At 42.0% G+C, this 23,009-nt stretch overlaps 1 protein-coding gene across 3 annotated transcripts in view; it reads right to left on the reverse strand.

The window, feature by feature from the left end:
* Window positions 1-23,009, reverse strand: part of FAM124A (family with sequence similarity 124 member A) — an 85,872-nt gene that overhangs the window by 4,033 nt on the left and 58,830 nt on the right. For all 3 annotated transcript variants that reach the window (XM_056562039.1, XM_056562040.1, XM_056562038.1), the window contains one exon: window positions 7,909-8,645. In XM_056562039.1, coding sequence (XP_056418014.1) covers window positions 7,909-8,645 — 737 coding nt within the window. The remainder of the gene's footprint in view (window positions 1-7,908; window positions 8,646-23,009) is intronic.

Here is a 23,009-nt window from a genome sequence, read left to right on the forward strand (position 1 = left end):
CCGGTGCGTCCTATAGGGCGAAAAATACAGTAAATATTGTATTTAGCCAGATAGGTGTGCTTCTAGTAAGGTCAGGTGACAACAACAACCCCTGCAGGATGTCCCAGATACCTAAATAGCAAATCTGTGAACAGTATGGTAACACAAGGAAAATCTCTTAACAACTAGACTGAATTGCCATTTTAGAATATCATAAGAAATCTGGGTGACAATGACTTCTATGACAGCCATGTAACAAAGATAACGAAGAAATAAATGAATCGAAAAAAATAGCACATGAAACACATCTACATTCAAAAGAACAGAAACTGCGCCTCACCTGACAAGAGAGACTTTTCAAGAAAAGGAGTTTATCTTTATCAGGAAGGCGGTGTGGGCTGTTTTTTGGGCTGTTTTTTTTTTTTACATACTCCTATACCAAAGTATTATAATGTAATGAAACTTCATTGTTACACACTGTTCTAAAAGAACACAACAACTTTACTCCAACTCAGACCAGTCTTATATTCTCCCTGGAATGAAGAGAGTCCAGCTCACCTCTCGTGTCGTGCTATGCACGGACCGGTGCCCGGCCAGGCGCCCCGGATACTAGAAATGAAGAAGGAGTCCAGCACTGCAGTGAAGGCAGCTTTATTATGTGAGGAGCAAGCATTAAAAGCACACTAGTCAGACATGTTTCAAGCGCGAACGCTCTTCCTCGGTGACATCAGTGTGAGCACAGGTGAGCCATTATATACCCAATTCAAAGGGTGGGGCAAGGTGAAACAACGCCCATGTACCTGACATCACACTGATAGACAGGGATCGAGGTATACAGGTAAAATGCACATGCAGGATACAAAATACAAAAGAAGTATATATATATATAAAAGTGTATCAAAATACATAAATAAAATGTATAATACCACATACCAAAAAGGCTAAAAACTAACAAAGGGTAACAGGACTAACAGGACAAAATATGTGAAATTAATAATGGAACAACAGTTCCCGTCGGATATTTAACCCTGTGGGACTGCTTGTTCCTAATGCGAACTGCCAGAAAGCTTAATATCCACAGCCAATATTCTTCAGATCTTAAAGAATTTATCAAAATGGTCATCTGGTTCCTCATGTCCCGCAACTATTTCATATTTGATAGAACATTCTACGTACAGACTAGTGGTGTTTCCATGGGAGCCAAACACTCACCATCCCTGGCCAATTTGACTATGTCCTTTTGGGAGTCTAATTACATCTTCACTACTGATAATCCATTTGCCAACAGCATACAGTGGTACGGTCGCTTCATTGACGACCTCCTCCTCATTTGGAAGGGGGACGCCGCGACCGTAACACTGTTTGCTGCATATCTGAATGATAATCCATATAATCTTAAATTTACATACCAGTTTGATTCACAGACCATGGCATTTTTGGATTTAACCTTCACCACCAACTCATCAAGTCAAATTTCCACCTCAACTCACCGCAAGCCCATCTCCGGTAACACTGTCCTCAGAGCTGACAGCAATCATCCATTACACACCACCAGATCCATACCAGTAGGGGAGTTCACTAGACTCAAGAGAAATTGCTCCGATATGACCACATACAAATCTCAGGCCGAGGATTTAAAGAATAGGTTGTCTAATAGGGGTTATTCCCATCATACCTTAAATAGGGCTGAAGGTATTGTAGCCAACAAGGATAGAAGTGCTCTTGTTAATCCACAACACGCACCAACAAAACAAAGTAAAAAACCCATTGTGGCACTCACTTATTCACCCTATTTCAATAACATCAAACAAATTATTAATAGACACCTTCACTTCCTCAGGAGGGATGAAACGCTATCATCCCTTCTGAGTGAGGGATGCCAAGTAGTGTCCAAAAGAGCCCCCACACTTGGTGATCAGCTATCGCCAAGTGTGGTGGTGAGTGAAAGATCCAGTCACTCACACTGGTTAGCCCAAAAGGGTTTTTTCAAGTGCGGACAGAGAATATGCCGCACTTGTAATTATGCAAAACCCACAAAAACTTTCACCTCTGCCGATGGCACCAGGACTTTTTCCATAAAGTCATATATTAATTGTAATTATACCAATGTGGTGTACATCATAGAATGCTCACTCTGTCAACTTAAGTATGTGGGTTACACAACCAGAAAGTTAAAAACCAGAGCGTTAGAGCATTTGAATGACAGTACCACTACATCGAGCAGACACAGATCAGCTGCATCTGCTCACTTTCAAACTGTGCATCATGGTAATACGAGTGGCTTTACCATCTATGCTATTGAACTTGTTAAATCTAACATTAGAGGAGGATGTATCAGGAAAAAATTAGCTGACAGAGAAGCTTTCTGGCAGTTCACTTTAGGAACACGCAGTCCCACAGGGTTAAATATCCGACGGGAACTGTTGTTCCATTATTAATTTCACATATTTTGTCCTGTTAGTCCTGTTACCCTTTGTTAGTTTTTAGCCTTTTTGGTATGTGGTATTATACATTTTATTTATGTATTTTGATACACTTTTATATATATACTTCTTTTGTATTTTGTATCCTGCATGTGCATTTTACCTGTATACCTCGATCCCTGTCTATCAGTGTGATGTCAGGTACATGGGCGTTGTTTCACCTTGCCCCACCCTTTGAATTGGGTATATAATGGCTCACCTGTGCTCACACTGATGTCACCGAGGAAGAGCGTTCGCGCTTGAAACATGTCTGACTAGTGTGCTTTTAATGCTTGCTCCTCACATAATAAAGCTGCCTTCACTGCAGTGCTGGACTCCTTCTTCATTTCTTATATTCTCCCTACATTTATAACACAAAATTCTGTTTTCAGACAGAATTTTTATTTTATCTGATACCGTTCAGACAGAAAGGTGCAGAGATATGAGTAAGAAGCTTATCTTTTTAAAGGAGAAAACGTTTAGTTGTCATCAGAAACTTAATAAATGTTATCAGTGTTTAATAAATTGGTATAAAAGTCCTAGGGACAAAAAAGTCCCATCTTGCATTCAAGGCAGTCTATCCAGAAAAATAGACACGCATTCCTTTTAAAATTGTCTTTCCTCACCTAAACAAAAAAATTCAAGAACTGGTACTTGACTGTCTCTTATGGGAAAATGCTACCTACTCAAGTTCTTCATTTTTTAATGAATCGCATTGTCATAATAGAACATTTCCAGCAGGTGGTGCTGTTATACAGTGGTTGTGATGAGGTCATGTAGATGTGACCATAGCAGCAATATCTGTCAATCTAGTGCACTTCTTGGCCTTTCTACAAAACAAAAGCAGGTTTTGTTGACAGACATAGGCATATGAAAGCTTGTTTCTTCTGGGACAAGTTAAGGTTTTTAAGTGTGATTGATCAATTCTAGAATACAATCCAGTAATATGATTATTATAATATTATTATTATTGCCAGTCAGTGTTTCACAGTGGCATTTAAGGTGTTGAGCAGACAGGATCACAGTTATCTCTGATCCCAGCTGCGATACATCTGACACATGCAACTGATTGTACAGGATCTCTTCCTGTGGCTGCACTGTATTCCTGCACTGTATTCCTGCCAGGCATTGTATTCCTGCACTGTATTCCTGCCAGGCATTGTATTCCTGCACTGAATTCCTGCCAGGCATTGTATTCCTGCACTGTATTCCTGCCATGCACTGTATTCCTGCCAGGCACTGTATTCCTGCACTGTATTCCTGCACGGCATTGTATTCCTGCACTGTATTCCTGCCAGGCACTGTATTCCTGCACTGTATTCCTGCACGGCATTGTATTCCTGCACTGAATTCCTGCCAGGCATTGTATTCCTGCACTGTATTCCTGCCATGCACTGTATTCCTGCCAGGCAATGTATTCCTGCACTGTATTCCTGCACGGCATTGTATTCCTGCACTGTATTCCTGCCATGCACTGTATTCCTGCCCTGTATTCCTGCCAGGCACTGTATTTCTGCACTGTATTCCTGCCATGCACTGTATTCCTGCCAGGCACTGTATTCCTGCTAGGCACTGTATTCCTGCACTGTATTCCTGCCAGGCATTGTATTCCTGCCAGGCATTGTATTCCTGCACTGTATTCCTGCCAGGCACTGTATTCCTGCCAGGCACTGTATTCCTGCCAGGCACTATATTCCTGCCATGCACTGTATTCCTGCACTGTACTCCTGCATTGGTCAAGCCATAGTGCTCTATAGGGTGCTATTGTGTACACTGATGGACTTTTCAGAAGAACTTGGCAAATAGATAAGCCTGACCAAAAATGGATAAAGGTTGTACAAACATATAGTTTGTAGCATGTTAAAGCTGTTTCACGCTGTCCGAACCACAGACAGCACGGTACAGGGTCCGCGTTCGGTGACACATCTCTCCCTATACACACATAAGGAGAGACATGCCACCCAAGGCCCAATGAAATAATCCCGGAACACCATCTCTTATAGCTCTGTGTTGTGCTGTTCTTGTGTTATTCTTTCTAGAAGAGTGAATTGCCATCTGGGTATTACCAGTTGGGGGCCAACTGGTAACACCCAGCTGGCTATTTACTCATACATGTCTAGTAAGGATAGCAGAGGTATAAGAATAAATGACCCATAACTGTGAAGCTTTTACGGAAACAGACTGGCAAGTGTTTAAGCATAGAGGGTGCCCTGGGAAATTTGAGAAGATGTGGGGGATTTGGTGTTCCTCTATGTCTACCCAATACTATATATATATATATATATATATATTAGTTTTTTTTTCTCATATACTTTTTTCATTTTTATTAAATTTATTTTAGTTTGTTTCCTTTATTCTCACGATTGTGACATTTGGATGTCCCATTTCCACATAACTTACATCTGTATATTCTATATATTACTTTACTTTTATTGCTTTTTGCCCCACTTTCTCATACTCCGCTATTCGCTATTTTTGGCACTTATAATTGACTATTGTGTTTTAGTGTACGAAGCCCCGTGCCCATCTCGTACTGCGTGCAGAGCCTCGTTCTTACTTCGCTCTGCGTCTAGAACACTGCGTGCAAAGCCTACTTTTCATTCCGCTCTGCGTATAGAGATTCTGTGTCATTTCACACTGACGTTATACTGCTGTAGAGCCTCGTTTTCATTTCGCATACTATGCGACTCTCGCCTGGACACTGCAAATGTCACGTGACTTATCCTGTTTCCGGTGAGTTATTTCCGGTTTAGCAGATAACATACAACGTCATGAGAAATACTGGCTGATTACACACAGGTATCATTACAGATGTTTTTTTTATTTTCCATGATATATAAGAGAGACCCAGTGAGTATGAAACCACTCCTGAAGAAGCCTCCGTAGCTGGGCGGAACGCATGGGGTTAGCTTTTCCCTGTCGTTGATGTAGGGAGTCCCGGCAGCAGCATGAGACAAGCTTGGTATTTCAGTAGCCACTCTCATTTGCACCTTTACTCCCATATATTCTTTAGCACATAGCACCTTGCATTTTTTTCATCTTGTTATTTATATTCATCTAAATCATTTGCTCAGGATGCTGTACAGCATATATATATATATATATATATATATATATATATATATATATTAGCTTAATACCCGGCGTTACCTGGCGGTTTTTCCTTCCTAATCCTTGTAGGGGAGGAAAATAAACAAAGGAGGAAGCTTTTGACTTCATATCCCGTCCTCATATATTGTTGTCATATCCCAACCCCATATCCGTCCTCATATCCCCACCTCCTATCCCGTCATCATATCTCGACCTCACATCCAGTCCTCATATCCCGTCCTCCTATCCCGACCTCCTATCCCGTCCTCCTATCCCGACTTCCTATCCCGTCCTCCTATCTCGACCTCCAACCCCGACCTCCTATCTCAACCTCCTATCTCAACCTCTTATCACGACCTCCTATCCTGACCTCCTATCCCGTCCTCCTATCTCGACTTCCTATCTCGACCTCCTATCCCAACCTCCTATCTCGACCTCCTATCCCGTCCTCCTATCCCATCCTCCTATCCAATCCATCTATCCCAACCTCCTATCTCGACCTCCTATCCCGTCCTCCTATCCCATCCTCCTATACTGTCCTCATATCCCGTCCTCCTATCCCATCCTCCTATCTCGTCCTCATATCCCGTCCTCCTATCCCATCCTCCTATCCTGTCCTCATATCCCATCCTCCTGTCCCGACCTCCTATCCCGTCCTCCTATCCTGGTCCTCCTATCCTGACCTCCTGTCCCGTCCTCCTATCCCGACCTCCTATCCTGGTCCTCCTATCCCGTCCTCCTATCCCGTCCTCCTATCCCGATCCTCCTATCCCCATCCTCCTATCCCAACCCGTAATATGTGTATCAGGTATTGAAGTATCTCCAGCCATACGGAAGTTATATGGGAACATACATTTCCCATTGATTTGCATGGGACTTTAAACAAAAACCCCGACCCTCACAAATGGGGATAGTTAAGGGTTAAATTAACTATCCTATATTTTAAGTGGACATATAAGTAACATGTGACCAAGTATTATCGAAATATCTCCAGCCGTTTGGAAGTTCTGCAGTAACATATGGGACTTTAAACATAAACCCCGCCCCTGGCAAATGGGGGTGAGTAAGGGTTAAATCACCTATTCTGTGTGTTGTTGACATATAAGTAACATGTGTGCCAAGTTTCATGTTAATATCTTTAGCCGTTTGAACGTGATGCTGGAACATACACACATATACACGTTGAGTTTTCTATATATAGATTATCATTATGGGGGATTAATAACACACATTATATTGGATCTGTTATTTGATTACTGTTTATACCTCGGTGCGTTCTTTGTTACTGCTGTGGTATTGTCTGGTAATTTTGTTAGTTATTTTGATTATCACATAGTGCCGGGACTGTTTATTGGGGTTATTATACCCAATACGGGGTGAGCGTAGTAGGATTACATTGCTCTGCTCGGGTCATACTGTATTTTAAATGTTTTTAATTGTTTGTGTACTCTTTTTTTGTGTCGAGTAAAATATAATAAAATAATTAATACATTAAGTGGTGTGCATCCCTTTATAGTTGCTGGCTTTTTTCTTCTTTGGTGTATAGCTCTGGTCTTAGACCGACCTGTTCCTGTTTAACATTCAATCCCCTGTGAGGGAAACTGTCACCTTGTATGTTATATTGTGCAAGTCTGTTGTTATTGTTTTTTTTTTTTTTATTCAATAAAATGAATAAAAAAAAAAAAAAACAGACTGGCAAGGAAAGGAGAAAGGCTTTATGCGTTGCATAGAAAAAAAATCTAACTTTATATTTGGGTGAATATATCCTTTAACAGGCTATAAAACCTTTTAGTACTGGGTCATTTACAGGATATGACTTAGACACTAGGAAAAACCCTTCTTCTTCCAAGCAGTGGGCTGTCAATATATTTAGCACATTTTAGATATCGTCTAAACCTGGTTAAACTATTTTCTGAAAAATACATTCAACAGGTGGATTTGTCATATTTTACACAGTGGTTGTGATAGAAATATGTCTACAAGGCTCAATATACCATACACATCTATTTAAACATATTTGCAGACATAAAAGCGGTGCTTAAAAGGGAACTACTAAAAATGTATCACCTATTCACAGGGTAGAGGATAAGTGTCTGATTTCATGAATGTTGCCCAACTACCCTCGCCAAGTGCCTCGGCCCCAACCTTCCGAAACAAACTGGTCTCATTAGGGATGAGCTTCTCGGTCAATCACTGGCCGCAGCTGTGTCCTGCCTCAGCGGCTGATTGGCCAAGCGGGCTGTCACTAGCAACACTAGTCCCTCCCAGAAGTTGTGGCCCAGAGAGCTCAGAGAGGTGAGTTGGGCCCTGTTCTGGAGATCGCAGTCTTCTATGGTGGCACTCTGAGCCCATGTCAAATTAAAGGATCCATACTAACCTGCAGTAATATTTTATTGCCATCATGATCTTCGGTCTGCCATCTGCCTTCACTGATCGGGCTACACTGGTTGGGCAAGAGAGGCACCAGCTGTCCAAAGTCCTTTACTCTAAACTCCAGTAAGGAGGATTCCAGGGGCACATGAGTTTGGCCCTTAAGAAGCCTTTTTAAAGAAAATTCTATATTGATATCCATATTGGAGTAAATTGGAAACACACAAAAATCAGCTTTTTTCTTCCACACAGATTTTTTCAGTATGAGTTCATACATTTTCATCATGTCTGAAAAGTTCTCATAACTGCAATATATAGTAAAGCGGATAATCTCCTTCCCATAATGCACCTGCCTGACGGCCCATAGAGGGGTTCCATTGGCCAAAGTGAAAAAGTCTTGATTACACGGCATGTAGGGGAGGAATTTACCATGTACCCGCTCCGTGTGATGGAACTGCCAAGGTGGTTTTTGGAAGCATTCATGAACATGTATGATCTGATCTTCCCCATATTCCTCTTGCAAAAACAGAATTATGGCAAGAGCAGGCTGAGAGGTAAAGCTCTGCTTCGGCTTCTTCTTCTTTGAAGTCCTTCTTTCAGAGACACGGAACAACTGGAGATCAGGGTGGATCCATGATAGGACTTTGTCGATAGCTCCTTGGAGGCATCGGGATTCACCAGGGTCTGCAATAATATGGATGCTGACTAGAAATGGGTCTTGGACATCATCTACAGAGAGCTCACCTAATGGGATAAATGCAGAAAAGGTATTATATGATCTGCTTCACACCAGTCACACTTTTATAGACATTTATAAAAAATAGGCACAAACGTTTAGACCTTAAAACATCAACAATGGCCGAGATATATCAATATATCAATCTGGCTGAAACCCAAACTGTCTGGTTTTGTCCATAACAACCAATCACAAGTTTCGGTTTCGGGCAGATTAATAAATATGGGCCACTAACTATAGAGTTGTTAATACAATGTACAATGCGTTTGGAAACACTATTGTTTCACATTTTGTTATGTTGCAGTCTCGTGCTAAAATAATAAAAGTTCAAGCGTCGTCGTCGCCAACTCCACCCCCCCCCCCCCGCCATCAATCTGCAGTCAGTATTCAATACATTTATTCAAAAGGAATACCTTAAATCTCCCATGGACATAAGTATTCAGACCCTATTACTATGACACTTGAAATGTAGCTCTGGGACCTTCAATTTCTATTGATCTTCTGAGATCTTTCTCCACCTTGACTGGAGTCCCCTTTGGTAAATTCAGATGATTGGACAGGATTTGGAAAGACACAGCCCTGTCTATATAAGGTCTCACAGCTGATGATACATATCCGTGCAAAAAAAATAAAAATAAAATCTATGAGGGACAAAGAACTGCCTGAAGAATACAGGGACAGGATTGTGTAGAGGCACAAATCTGGAGAAGGGTACTAAAAAAGGTGGGTTCTGGTCTTTATTGGATTGCTAGGTTAATATGTCTGGTCTTCATTGGAATACTAGGTTAATATGGTGGTAGTGGTATTGAAGAAGACCAAAGAAGACTTGGTAGGAGACTTTGTAGTGTTTTTACCTAGCTGTAGCTAATTTGTAATATAATTAAGTCAGCATAATCTTATGATTTAGGAGCATGTTATCTCATAGTGAAAATAATGGCTAATTTGCCAAATAAATGCACAGTAAACCATGGCTTTGGGATTACTGAAATATCATTATCTCCAGCTTCATGCAAACACAAAATATACACTCCTCAACATGGAAATTGTAACATCAGGAACAGAAGGAAAATTTGTGGAATTACATAAATCACAGGATCGATAGACATGTTAATGATAAGCAAATGATAAAGTAGGAACAAAACCACTAGTTTTTGCATTATTAACATCTCTATGATGTCCCTTCTCAAAAGCTTTTAACAGATGCTGGGAAAAATGTTCCAAAATATGGGTGGAACCTCTTAATTTAGAGTCTACACCGATGTGATGTCTGGGCCTTCAAATCACAAATCCATGTATGCATATCACCGGCCAGGAATTTGTATGTTTTGAAGGAGAAGCATCGAAGTGAAACTATTCTCTGGTGAAAAGACCATTTGTCTCTTAACTTAGCGCTTCAATTTATCCCAAATTCTATTAAAAACAAGCAAATCCCAACTGATAGGGCTCAGGCACAATACAGATTATATACTCAGAATTTGGATACTGCTGCTCAGTGCATACTATGGGAGTACCCCATCCCTTCAATTCCTTGGTTGAACTTGATGGGCGTATGTTTTTTTTTTGGCCATACTATGTAACTATGTACTGTAGTGGAACTTCCGAAACAGATATGGATTAAACACAGTCATACTTTTGGTGGAATCCCACCTGGAAAAGCCAATAGTCAATATTGAATTGCAGGGGTTTATTTACAAAGTAAAATATGTGAGAAATTAAACTTAAAGGGGTTATCCAGGAATAGAAAAAAAAAAAAATATTTTCTTTCAAAAACAGTTTCACGTCTGTCCCCAGGTTGGGTGTAGTATTACAATTTGTCTCAGTTCACTTCAATGGAACTGAGCAGCAGAACCACACCCAACCTGGAGACAGACAGGGAGTGGTTTTTGAATGAAATTTGCTCTGTTTTTCTATTCCTGGATAACCCCATTAATTCCAGACAGCCCAGATCCGCTAACAAAATTCAGCAAGGAAATTCTTTGTGTGCCTAGGCCCTTACAAGTAGATGTGGAAATATCAATAATGTTGGACTTGAGAAGATTGAGAAGTCTCATATGTGGGCTCCATATTTGGAGACAAGGTATTCTCTTTCCACTCTCTTGTCTCTGTGGCTGCGATCACTGATGAACTCATTAAAAGTCACAAGGAGAGAGAATCGGGAGCTTTGTGAGATCCGTCACAAGCATTAGTATTCTGGGGGAACATCTGATGGTGTCTTCAGGGCGAGATGGTAAAACAAATAGCTTCAGAAGACCACCGCAGAACTGACAAAGCCATCATTAGGAGCTAGAGTTACACAGACAGCAGAGAAAATCTTTTTTTGTTGAGCGGTGGAAAAGCCGAAGCCTGTGCCAAGAAAAAGAGCTGGCAGAGCTAATCGGCTTGTTAAGTAGAGTACTGTACACTTCACAATATCACAGAAGCCCCTCTTAGGTTCTTTTTTCCCACCTGCAATGAAGTGACTTCTTTGCTTTTTGAGGAGAGATGTTGATAGAGGCAAGGAGCCGGGGGGTTCACGTCAACTTACACTGGATGTTGACAAGTTCATTGTTGAGGGGAATTCTTTGAAACCTGTTCACATAACACTTTGTGCTGACTTGTCAACACATCTGCAGAAAGATTAAAGGAGACTATAGACAAAAACTATTTTTTTTTTCAGTTAAACCAAACCAACGTGGTGTTGACATGGTTACTTTGTAAGTAGATAATTTTTGGGCATACTGTAAAAGAAGCAAATGTAACATTTATGAAAGATCAAAAATAATTCGTCCTATAGAACAGTTAGGCAGCTTTCGCACTATAAAATTAATCCGTTAAAAGATCCGTTATAAACGTCTGTTAGAAAAGCTTTAAAAACTGATGTTAAACGTCCGTTACAAAATCCCATTCAAGTCTATGGGATTTTTTGATTATCCGTTATGACCCATTATGGCCCGTCATGAATAACGGACGTTAATTGTGATGAAAGAAAAAACAGCACATGCACTCATTTTTCTTCCGTCACAAGAAACGGGTAAATTAGCGGCCGTAATTTTTAACACTGAAGTCTATGGCAAACGGATGAGCCTTTATTTCATCTGTTTGCACCTGGTTTATAATGTCACCTCATCTGAGCATGCTCAGAAGTAATAATGGATATCAGCAGACTCGTGCACTGCTGAGGGACTACTACTACTCCCATCATGGAACAGACTGTGGCTGTGGAGGATACATTAGTGTTTGTACTACAACCCCCATTATGGAACAGACTCTGTACCATGATGGGGATTGTAGTACAGGGGCTGAGGTATTGATCATACCAGGTCTTACTTCTGAGACCCGATGCGATTAGAAGTTATTCAACAGGGGAGCGGCGGCATGCTGTGCTCCCCTGCAATGTACGATGTATATACTTTCATTTTTAAATTCCCCGCCGGGAGCCCTGAACAGTCGGAACTGAGGAGCTATTCAGGGCTCCTGGCGGGGTTTTCAAATAGAAGCGCTGCGGAGGGAAGATATATAGAATCGCTGGGGGTATATATCTGGCCCTCACATCACTTCTATATATCTTGCCCCCTGCAGCGCATTTATATATGTTCCCCCTGCAGCGCATATACATGTTCCCCCTGCAGCGCATATACATGTTCCACCGCAGCGCATATATATGTTCCCCCCTCGCAGGGCATTTATATATATTCCCCCCACAGCACTATCATATAGACCCCGGCAGCACTATGAATGAAAAGTATTCTACAGCAGCCGGCGCGATGTGCTGCTGAAAGAATACTTTTCATTCATATTAGCACTGCGGCGGCATTTGATTATAGAAGCGCTGTGGGGGGCAAGAAATATGGATATATGTCTGACCCCTGAAGCGCATCTATATACAGATGCCGCTGCAGCACGAATGACAAGTTTTCTTTCAGCAGCACATCGCGCCGGCCCCATGCGTTGCTGTAGAATACTTTTCATTCATAGCGCTGCAGCAGCATTTGATTATAGAATTGCTGTGGGGCCAAGACATATGGATATGCGCTGCTGTAGAATACTTCATTCATAGCGCTGCCGGGGGGGGGGGGGGGGGGAAATATATATATATATATACACTGCGGGGGGGGGGGAACATATATAAATGCGCTGCGGGGGGCTAGATATACTGAAAGGCTGTGGGGGCCAGATATATACCCCCCCCATCCCTCCCCCGCAGCAATTCTATATATGTTTCCCCACCGCAGCGTTTCTATTTGAAAATCCATCCGGGAGCCCTGAGTGGCTCCTCAGCACCGGCCATTCAGGGCTCCCGGCGGGGAATTTAAAAATTAAAGTAAATACATCGTACATCGCAGGTGAGCACAGCATGCCGCCCACTACCCTGTTTAATAAATTGTAATCGCATCGGGTCTCAGAAGTGAGACCTGGTTCGATCAACCCCTCAGCCCCTGTACTACAACCCCCATTATGGAGGTTCCATGATGGAGGTAGTAGTACAAACACTAATGTAGCCTCCCCAGCCACCCGCAGCAGGGGAACTACTACTCCCATCATAGAAAGAAGTCTGTTCCATGATGGGAGTAGTAGTAGTCCCGGCTGTGGGAGTCTGCAGGCTTTACTCTGCCGTTAGTGCTCGTTATTTCATCCGTTATTATACATCCGTTTTTACACAGAAAACGGATGTTTAATAATGGATGAATGCTCATAGTGTGAAAGGAGCCTTACACTTTTTTTTTTATTGCACTTGGAACTATTTTTCATGGGGAAGCTTCTCCAATTGTTGCATAAAGTTTTTTTTATATAGCCAATTGACAATTGTATTATTCATTTGTCAGAAGACCCTAAAATTAAGCACTTCACGTGAAAAAGGTGTGATGAGTCTCCTACACTTATATGTCTATTTAGAATCATATTAAGCATGCAGACTTCTTCCTGATGCAAGCGCCGATCAATTAGATCAGTGCTCGTCTATTACAACGCTCAGTAAACAGGCAGGGCAAGACTAGTAATGGGATTAATGGATCGTTTGTGTGACCCTTTACTTCTATCATTTGTCGACTGCACATTCCAAATTATAGAAAAAGTGATGTTCGGCCAATAAATGAGGATTTTTCAACATGTTAAAACCATGAGATCAGCTGAGAAATGTGGATGTTTGCTTGTTTGTGATCACTGGGCCTAATACACAGGGAAATGATTCCCTTGTTTGGCCATATAATAGGGCCTTAAGTCTGTGTTCACATGGTGCAGTAGCAGTGCAGTGATTTTACGTGATTACGCAGTACTGTGACAGTACTGACTCCCCCTGCGTTGCTATAATTTGGAGGTGCTGGGATATACACTCACCTTTTTATTCCTTACTATGTAATATGACTGGTTCACCCTCCTTTATGTAACCTAGTCTATTTATAAAACATGGCTGGATCACTGTATCAATAAAGCACATTCTACCTTTTGTCTTAAAGGGGTACTCCGCTGCTCAGCGTTTGGAACAAACTGCTGTTCCGAACGCTGGAGCCGATGCCGGGAGCTCGTGACATCATAACCTGCCACGCCCCATCCCATAGACTTGCATTAAGGGGGCGGGACATGAGGGGGCGGGGTTATGACATCACGAGCTCCCAGCTCCCAATTCAGAACAGTTTGTGCAGCGGAGTACCCCTTTAACCGCATTCTTGATAGACTATGCTCTGACGAGCAGGGTCCTCACTCCTCCTGTTTGAATATTTATTGTTTGACGTCAATGGGTAGGAAAATACGCAACAGCAAATACGCAGCAAAATACGGCAGCAGTGACCCTACCCTTAGTGTGTAATTTTGTTTTGTCTGATACTTGTCTTTATTTGTATCCCCAATATTGTAAAGTGCTGCAGAATCAGTTGCTATATAAATAAATATTATTATTATATTATAATCACTATTATATGCCCCTGACATTGGGATAACTTTCCTGAATACATTTTATATATGTCTATCTAGGAGCCTGCATATTTTGTTTTGAATAGGGTCACCCCGATATCTTTTTCTCATTTTGTGCGTTTAACTTGTTGATTCCTTGATTCAAATACAGTTTCCTTCTTTTGGAATTTTGTCTTTTATGTTCTGTTTTATTCTTTGTGAATAGATCTATAGTAACTGGTTAACACCAAGTATATGATTAACTAATAATGACCAAGAAAACTTTTCAAACACAAACAACTTATTTTCATTTTGACCATCAGTGTTTGGAATTAGGGGTTTTCAGTACCATAAAATAATGATCATAAATGATTGTCAAATATACAAAAAAAGAAGGGGATGGGGGAGGGTTCAATAAATGGCACGCTTATCTTTTTTCATTGATCCAGCTAAAAAAAAAAAGTACACAAAAGAGGTTATCTATGCTTTTATTTTCTCTCTGTTTAAAACACACAGGTTTTAGGGAAATGTTCTGGGAGCCATAACTTTCTTTTATTTTTCTCTTGATGTTAGTAGTCATATCAGAACTTTTTTTGCAGGATGAGTTGTGGTATTTCTTGGGGTAAAAATAATTACAATTTATAAATTTTATGAGGCGCAAAAACTTTCCTGACACCTCCTCCCTTGAAACACCAAGCGTGACAAGCAAAGATTGAATGTAACATTTTCTATCCACATAAAACAGTTTGTAGGTTGGTCAAGCAGTAGTATGGAATAGCACAAATCCTTGGCGAGCTGAGTGATTTCTTGGTTTATTGTATTTTCTTAGTATATATTATGATAACTGGACCTAAAACATGTTTTGCTACATTTTTCTCGAGAGTACCAAAAAGTTGTATCTTAAACACTGATTAAGGAAATGAAGTAAAGGATAATAAAGCGGAGGCTCTAACAGAGTACAGCGCTTCCGTCCCTTTGATTAATACTATAGATGGGTCCTGGTAAAATGATTGATGGAATACTTCTTGTAACATCAAAGAAGGAAGCCGCCCTCAGCTTCCTGAGGATATGTCCATCCATTGCCACGGCCCTTAAATGGCTTTTCAATAATGTTCCCTTAAAGGGACGCCCCCCAAAAAAACTCTTCATTTTGAACTATGAGAGGTAAAGACTATAAACATCTGTGTTTAAGCTCCAGCACTCAGCAATATGTTCTATGTAACACAAAATGCTGCCAAGTAACACACTAGGGAATGATTTAGCGATTGAATGGGATTTGCATGATATAGAGTGAAATAGGATTTGGTATCAATGATCCACAGTGATGAAAAATCTATCAGACCAGCAGTTTATTTGGAAGAAGAGAGATTTGCTATAATGGACACAAATGCAAACAGGAGGAAAGAGAGAATACACTTGTTGCTTATATTGAGAGCAAATGTGCAACACTTGAAATAGATCATAATCATCATCATATATCTGAATATGTAGGGATATGTGTGAATACATACACCAGTAAGCCACAAAATTAACTCCCTTAAAAGAGTATTGCAGCTGAGGTTTTTTTTTTTGTTTGTATTTTAAATATCTCCAGGCTACCTGAATAAAAAAGAAAAACCAAACCTTTACCTACCTCACACGCTCACCGGTCCCCTATGTAATCCTCTACAGATACACAGTGCTGCTCAACGAATCGTTGGCCAAAGCGGGAGTCATACCTCAGCCAGTGGTCGGGTCCAGACTCCAGAAAACGACAAAAAATACAATTTTGCAAACTTGGGATAGGGGGGTGACCACCAAAAGGGAAGTAATTTTGCGATGTTGTCACCCTAGCCACTCTTCACTACCTCTGCGTCCGCAGACACAGTATAGTAGAATGGTGGAGTGGGAGCTGACCCCCGGCAGGCTGGCATGATGATGTGACATCATCGCACCTGCCCAGAGAACCCATCCCTGTGGCTTACAAGCTGAAGGCATAAAGAGAGGGAGAGAGCTGTCTGTGGAAACACGGACTGAGTTAGTATTGTTTTTTTAATTACTATTCTGTTTGGAGCTTTATGACCATTTGGGTGGCAGTGGGGGCATTATTACAACTTAGGGCATGGGGCAGAGGGCATTATTACAACTTGGGGGCACAGGACAGGAGGCATTTTTACTATATGTGTGGAGCACAGAACAGGAGCATTACTACAACTTGGGGACACAGTACAGGGGGCATTATTAAAAGTTGGGGCACAGGGGGCATTATTACAACTTAGAGGCACAGAGGGGAAGTTTTACAAGTTGTAGGCACAGGGGCCATTATTACCACTTAGTGGCAGAGGACAGGGGGCATTATTACAACTTGGTAGCAGCGGACATGGGGCATTTTTACTGTATGGAGGCATGGGGAGGTGGGACATTACAAGGGGCATTACAATAGGGGCATTATTTGTGAATAGGATTATAGTAGAGGCATTACTGGTATGTGGGGGACACAGTTTGGGCATTATTAGACACCATTTTATACCTCTCCATGCCACTGGCTTGAGGGCCCCTGGTTTGAGGATCAATGTGTAGGGGCCCTAAATTACTGCAGCTCAGCTCCCATTGTCAATCAAGGGAATAACATTGATTATCTCATGGTAATGTCCACTGTGGGATATATAAGGCAGCAAGTGAGGAGTCAGTTCTTGAAGTTGATGTGTAGGAAGCAAAAAGTTTAAGAATCTGAGTAATCCTCACAAGGGCCATTTTGGGATGGCTAAACCACTTCAGAGTATCTCCAATATGGCAGATATTATGGGGTGTTCCTGGTATTCAGGTGGTTGACAGGGTCTGGGTATCCAAGGCTCATTGATGCGGGGAGCGAAGAAGAGCTACTGTAGCCCAATTGCTGAAAAAATTACTGCTGGTTATGATAGAAAGGATTCAGAACACATAAAGCATTACAGCTTGCCCTATACTCTTATAGAGTTCATTCCCACATGCATAATTTTTGCTAGAGATTTGCTGTTGCAGGTTTTGCTGCCTATTGACTTCAATGGGTAGCAAAATCTGCTAAAGCAAATCTGCAGCAGAAAATCCGCCGTGTGAACATAGCCATAAAAGACATCTTATATTATTGTAAATCAACACGGAATAGTGTTACTGGTAGTAATGATAGAAAGGTATGGAAAAAAGAGCGACTGTCTAATCTCTTACCAGTAAGTATACCCTGCCAAATGATGAAGACAGAACAAGGGAAAACATGAGCTATTCCATCGCTGTGGGAAAGTGACTAATTTCCTGAGGCGACAGAACAGTGTCTCTTATCTGCGAAATGTACAGCGGTGTTATAGACAAATGCATGATTAATACCATGCTACACCCGCTGGCAAACGGAATAGGCCCATTTAGAGAGCATGCCATTGTTGAGAATCGTACTTCAGACTGCCTGAAACAGTCCATTCTCTCGTCTTTCTTCCATTGTGTCAGACCTCAAGAAGATATATTTACTGTTCAGAAGTCTACAATGTGCTAGTTTAATGTAACATGTGACCCCCGACAGTCGTCAATTCATTTTATTTGCACAGCTAATAGAATGGTCACCGTGCATTTCTCTGTCCAACTTCTCGAAGAGTCTTTCAGCGATTTTGTATGCAGTGGTGCCAATTTATCTTGTCGACATTTCCAGAGGAGTTTTGCTTCTACTTAGAAAAATTCTTGGGACATGCACTGGGTAGTAGCGTGGGTACCTGCTTCAGCTAAGATTGAACAAGCTATAGTTTTATAGCTCCTGTTGCAACCATAGAAAGCCCTATGCAGCTTACAATTACGTGTAAGAAAACTGCCTCAGCAATAGGGGGTTACAAGGTGACGCAACATTGTAACAAATGCACAATATCAGTTTCCCAAATAAAGTAAATTTTTGGGAAACAAGACAATGATGTAGAGAGAGGAAACAAACTCTGTGTTCTGGGTGGCAAAATCCAACAGCATAATGGGGAGGAGGAGGGCAATTTTAAAGGGGTACTCCGGCCCTAACACATCTTATCCTCTATCCAAAGGATAGGGGATAAGATGTCTGATCGGGGGGTCCCGCCGCTGGGGACCTCCGCTATCTCGCATGCAGCACCCACATCTGGGAGCTGCGCACAGCAATGCAGACTTGGAATCTGCCTGGTCACGACTACAGGGCCGGAGTATTGTGATGTCACGACCCACCCTTGCAATGCAAGTCTATGGGAGGGGGCATGAAGGCCGTCACGCCCCCCTCCAATAGACTTGCATTGCGGGGAAATGGCATGACGTCACATGGGGTGGATTCGTGACGTCACGATACTTCGGCCCCATAGTCGTGACCCGGCAGACTCCGAGGCTGCAGCGCTGCGTGCAGCTCCAAGAGGTAGCTGCTGCATGCGAGATAGTGGGGGTCCCCCGCGGCGGGACCCCCCTGATCAGACATCTTAGGGGATAAGATGTCTTAGGGCCGGAGCACCCCTTTAATATTTAACACAGGAAATCATGCTAGTAATCCAAGAGCCAGAATGTTAGAAAGCTAAAATTTTCTAGAAGCAAAGCTGTATTGGTGTTGTCAATATGGAATTTCTGTAAATGGAAAGAATTACAGACATGCATGGCCACCTCTTCTGTCTGGCCTATATTACTTCCAGTATTTGTCTATGGAGAATCCACACCTATGAGCCTGATTTTACAGGGGTGTACTTGTTCTGCAACAATGTGTAGGTAGGTGATGCGTGTCAAAGTAGTATCCACGTAAATGTCAAGACCCAATGTTTCTCTGAAGGACATTCCCCAGATTATCACAATGTCTCTGCCGCTTATCTTCTTCCTATATTGCATCTTTGTGCCGTCCAGTTGATATAAAAGAAAATATGAGTTATTAGAGCAGGCAGATTTTTCAATGGTCCACTTTCGATGATTAGGGATGTCCAGATACAGATACTAGTAACGGTATTGGGGGCCAATACTAGCCATTTCCCTGGTATCGGGGACTCGTTCAATGTCCCCGATACCAAATCCGATACCTGCTGCCACTCCTCTGCCCCGTTCTCTATGCTCCGGTCGAAGCAGAGTGATGTGTATGTCACATGTTCCTTCATATAACGCCATTATGCGTACGGGAGAACGTGGCAGCAGCAGCACCCGTCAGAGGACAGCCACAGGTGAGCTGTTTACAAGGGTGGGGGCTGCGGTCTACAGGAGGGCTGCTGTCTAAAGGGAGGCTTGCTGTCTACAAAGGGGGCTGCGGTCTACAGGGGGGCTGCTATTAATGTCTACAGGGGGTGCCTGCTGTCTACAAGGGGGTGCCTGCTGTCTACAAGGGGGTGCCTGCAGTCTACAAGGGGGGACCTGCTGTCTACAAAGGGGGGCACTGTCTACAAAGGGGGGCTGCGTTCTACAGGGGGGCTGCTACTAATGTCTACAGGGAGGAGCTGTTAGTGTCTGTAAGGGCATACTACCTAATATTAAAGGCAGTCTTACAGCAGAGTCACCTGCACTAACTTGAATTTATAGGTAGATAGTGCAGGTGACCCAGTTTCTACCGCTGCTCATCATGTGGTCATAGGTTTTGCCACCAATGCAAATTTTTTGTTCTCCAACCGACATATCATACGGTAAGCAGCGCCAGAGACCGGGTCACCCTGGGGTCAGATTCCCTTTAAAATAAAAGTACTTGTACTTGGTATCGGCGAGTACTTGAATTAAAGTATCGGTACTCGTACTCGGTCTTAAAAAATGGTATCGGGACATCCCTATCGATGATCATGTGTCCATTGTAGGCACTTTCAGGGGTGGACAGAGGACTGCATGGGCACTCTGACTGGTTTGTGGCTTAACAGCCCCCATACACAGACAGCTGTAATGCACTGTGTTTTGACAGCTTTCTATCATAGCCAGCAGTACATTTTCCAGCAATCTGAGCTACAGGAATTCTTCTGTGGGTTCAGACCGAATAGGCTAGCCTGCGCTCTCCATGGGCATTAGGGAGCGTGAAGTGCCCATGACTGTGTCAATAATTGTCCTTCTCTGAAGCACTTTTGGTAGGTACTTACCTCTACATAATGAGAACATCCCCAGAAGATGGGCATTTTGAAGAAGCTCTGACCCAGTCGTTTAGCCATTACAATTAATCCCCTGTCAAAGTTGCTTAGATCTTTATACTTATTTTTCCTAATGCCTGCACATCAGCTTTCTACCTAATATATTCCCCCCCTTGACAGGAGACATTGTCATGAGATATGCGGCATTATTCACGCCACCTGTCAATGGTTTGAATGGTATTGCTGATTGGTGCGGTATGTATACATACTACTTTATATACACAAAGCAGCAGTCGCCAAGTAGGATCAGCCTTAGTTTTTTTTTTTTTTTTTACAGCTGGAATTTCTTGGTTCTATCAGTTTGTTAGAACATCTATCCCCACAGTCACTTGATATTCGTTGTACATTCTGTTTGCACTTTGACCAGTGTAGATGTGTTGCAGGGATCAGTCTGTAACCTGCCGGGATAAAAATTCTTTTGTCCAGCTTTTGTAGAAAAACTGCAGCGCTCTTCAGTCCTGATGAATGACTTAATGCGGAAGCACCAAGATAATTCCCACTTTATAAAATGTAGCTGTCAGCATTGCCACGCACTCTCTGAATGGAGCCTGTCTGCTGTAAGCGTAACGTCCTCTAATAACTCCTATTCAAGGGAAACCAGACATGAACCATAGTGCAATTTATCACCAAATCTGCTGCCCTGACCAGGACATGGCTCCTACTGTCGATGCGAATGATATCACAACAGAAAAAAATCTATTCTAGTGAAGAACGGCCGGTGTACACATACAACGATCATAATTAACATTAGGATCAGGACAGACACTCCATTCATGTTAATATGAGTCCTGTATTGGGGCGTCCCAAGCCATTGCACTACCGACTGAAGTCTGTTATATGGAATATTCTCCCTAACTTAGTGTTTCGAGTATGGTCTCTCTTTGTTTCCAGAACCATTAAAAAAAAAAAACCTATAGGCAACAGCTTTAAAGCGTACCCGTCAGATCCAACAAAAAAATTTTTTTTTAATATATCACTCAGTACCTAATCCTGACCATGTACATCTAATTTTAATGTTCTAGCACTTTTATTTATTTATTACACTTTTAATTTAGTCTGAATTCCTCTCAAAGGGAGGGGGCGTGGCCTCACTGTGCAGGTCTCCGCCCCCTCCCTCAGTATGCTGTCTACTCACATCTCCCCTAGAATTAGCAAAACTACAACTCCCAGCATGTCCTCACTGACAGTAGCGGGACACAAGCTGACAGTGGGAGGATTTTTCCTCCAGCTGTGAGCCCTGCGCTCACAGCTGTCAATCAAGGAAGTGTGTCCATGACATAGGTGATGATGCATGGACACAGCAGGACTAGTATGTGTCCAAGCAGGCAGGGGGGGGGCAGTTGTTTGACTGGCTTTTCTGTATGAAATACTGAAAATTTTCTAATGAAAGCAATTGCAAAACCTATTGGTTTTGCATGCTTTACAACATATCAAAAATGTTGGTATCTGACAGTTGCTTAAAAACAAAACAATAAAAATATACTTACCTGACCCATCCCCTGCAGCTCGTATGTTGCCTAGTCCCTGCCTCCTATTCCATGTCTCCTCGGTCACAGGCTGCTGCAGGTTACCAATGCAGCCAATAGCCAAATAGCCAATAGCCAAATGATCTTTACTAATAAAGAACTTGAAGCGTACATCCAATGATGTTCCTGGTTGCAGGAAATCTGCTTAAAATCTGCTGCAATTCTGAGCACAAGACTATCAGGGTGTGGAGACTTATTTGCTGGAAGTCAAATGCAAGCTTATGGGACTTTCGGCAGATTCATCTCCAAATGGGGATATTCTCAGGGCAAGTCTAGGGCTCAGAAGTTGTTAGGAATTTGACACAAACAGATATCCTGCCTTTAGGACCATCATTGGATGTACGCTTTAAAAGGGACAATTTATCTATGTCATTCACAAACTAATAAAAGAATAAAAAATACTAACAATTTAGTGCAAGACCATGCACACAGCGATGCTTACCGGAGGATAGCTGATGGCATTCTAATTTTACTACAAAGCATTAGCAATGTACAGACCCCACAAACGGCAGCTTGATAAAATATTCATGGGCATATTACATTATTTGTGTAGCTTTTTTGTCCCAAATAACTAGAAACAGAACAGTTTGATGTAAATAAACTAAAATACACTATTTAACTATAACATATCCTACTTAAGAGGCTATCAGGCAGATCATTATGAGAACAGCAGCGAAAAAATGATATAAACAGGTTTATTTTTAACAATGTTCCTATGAGTAGGTTTCCCGTTTCTCACACATTGCTCAAGAGACGTTATCAGGATTAGTTAAAACTGAAAAGCCTGGTTTACTACTTATGAAGAATAGGGATTATTATGCATCATCTCCAGCGTATCATCACGGAAGGCCCTGTCAGAACAATGAGCTTTGTTTGTGATGGGACTTTACCCAAT

The sequence above is a fragment of the Hyla sarda genome, chromosome 2 (genome assembly GCF_029499605.1).
Source record: "Hyla sarda isolate aHylSar1 chromosome 2, aHylSar1.hap1, whole genome shotgun sequence".
Taxonomy (NCBI): Eukaryota; Metazoa; Chordata; class Amphibia; order Anura; family Hylidae; genus Hyla; species Hyla sarda.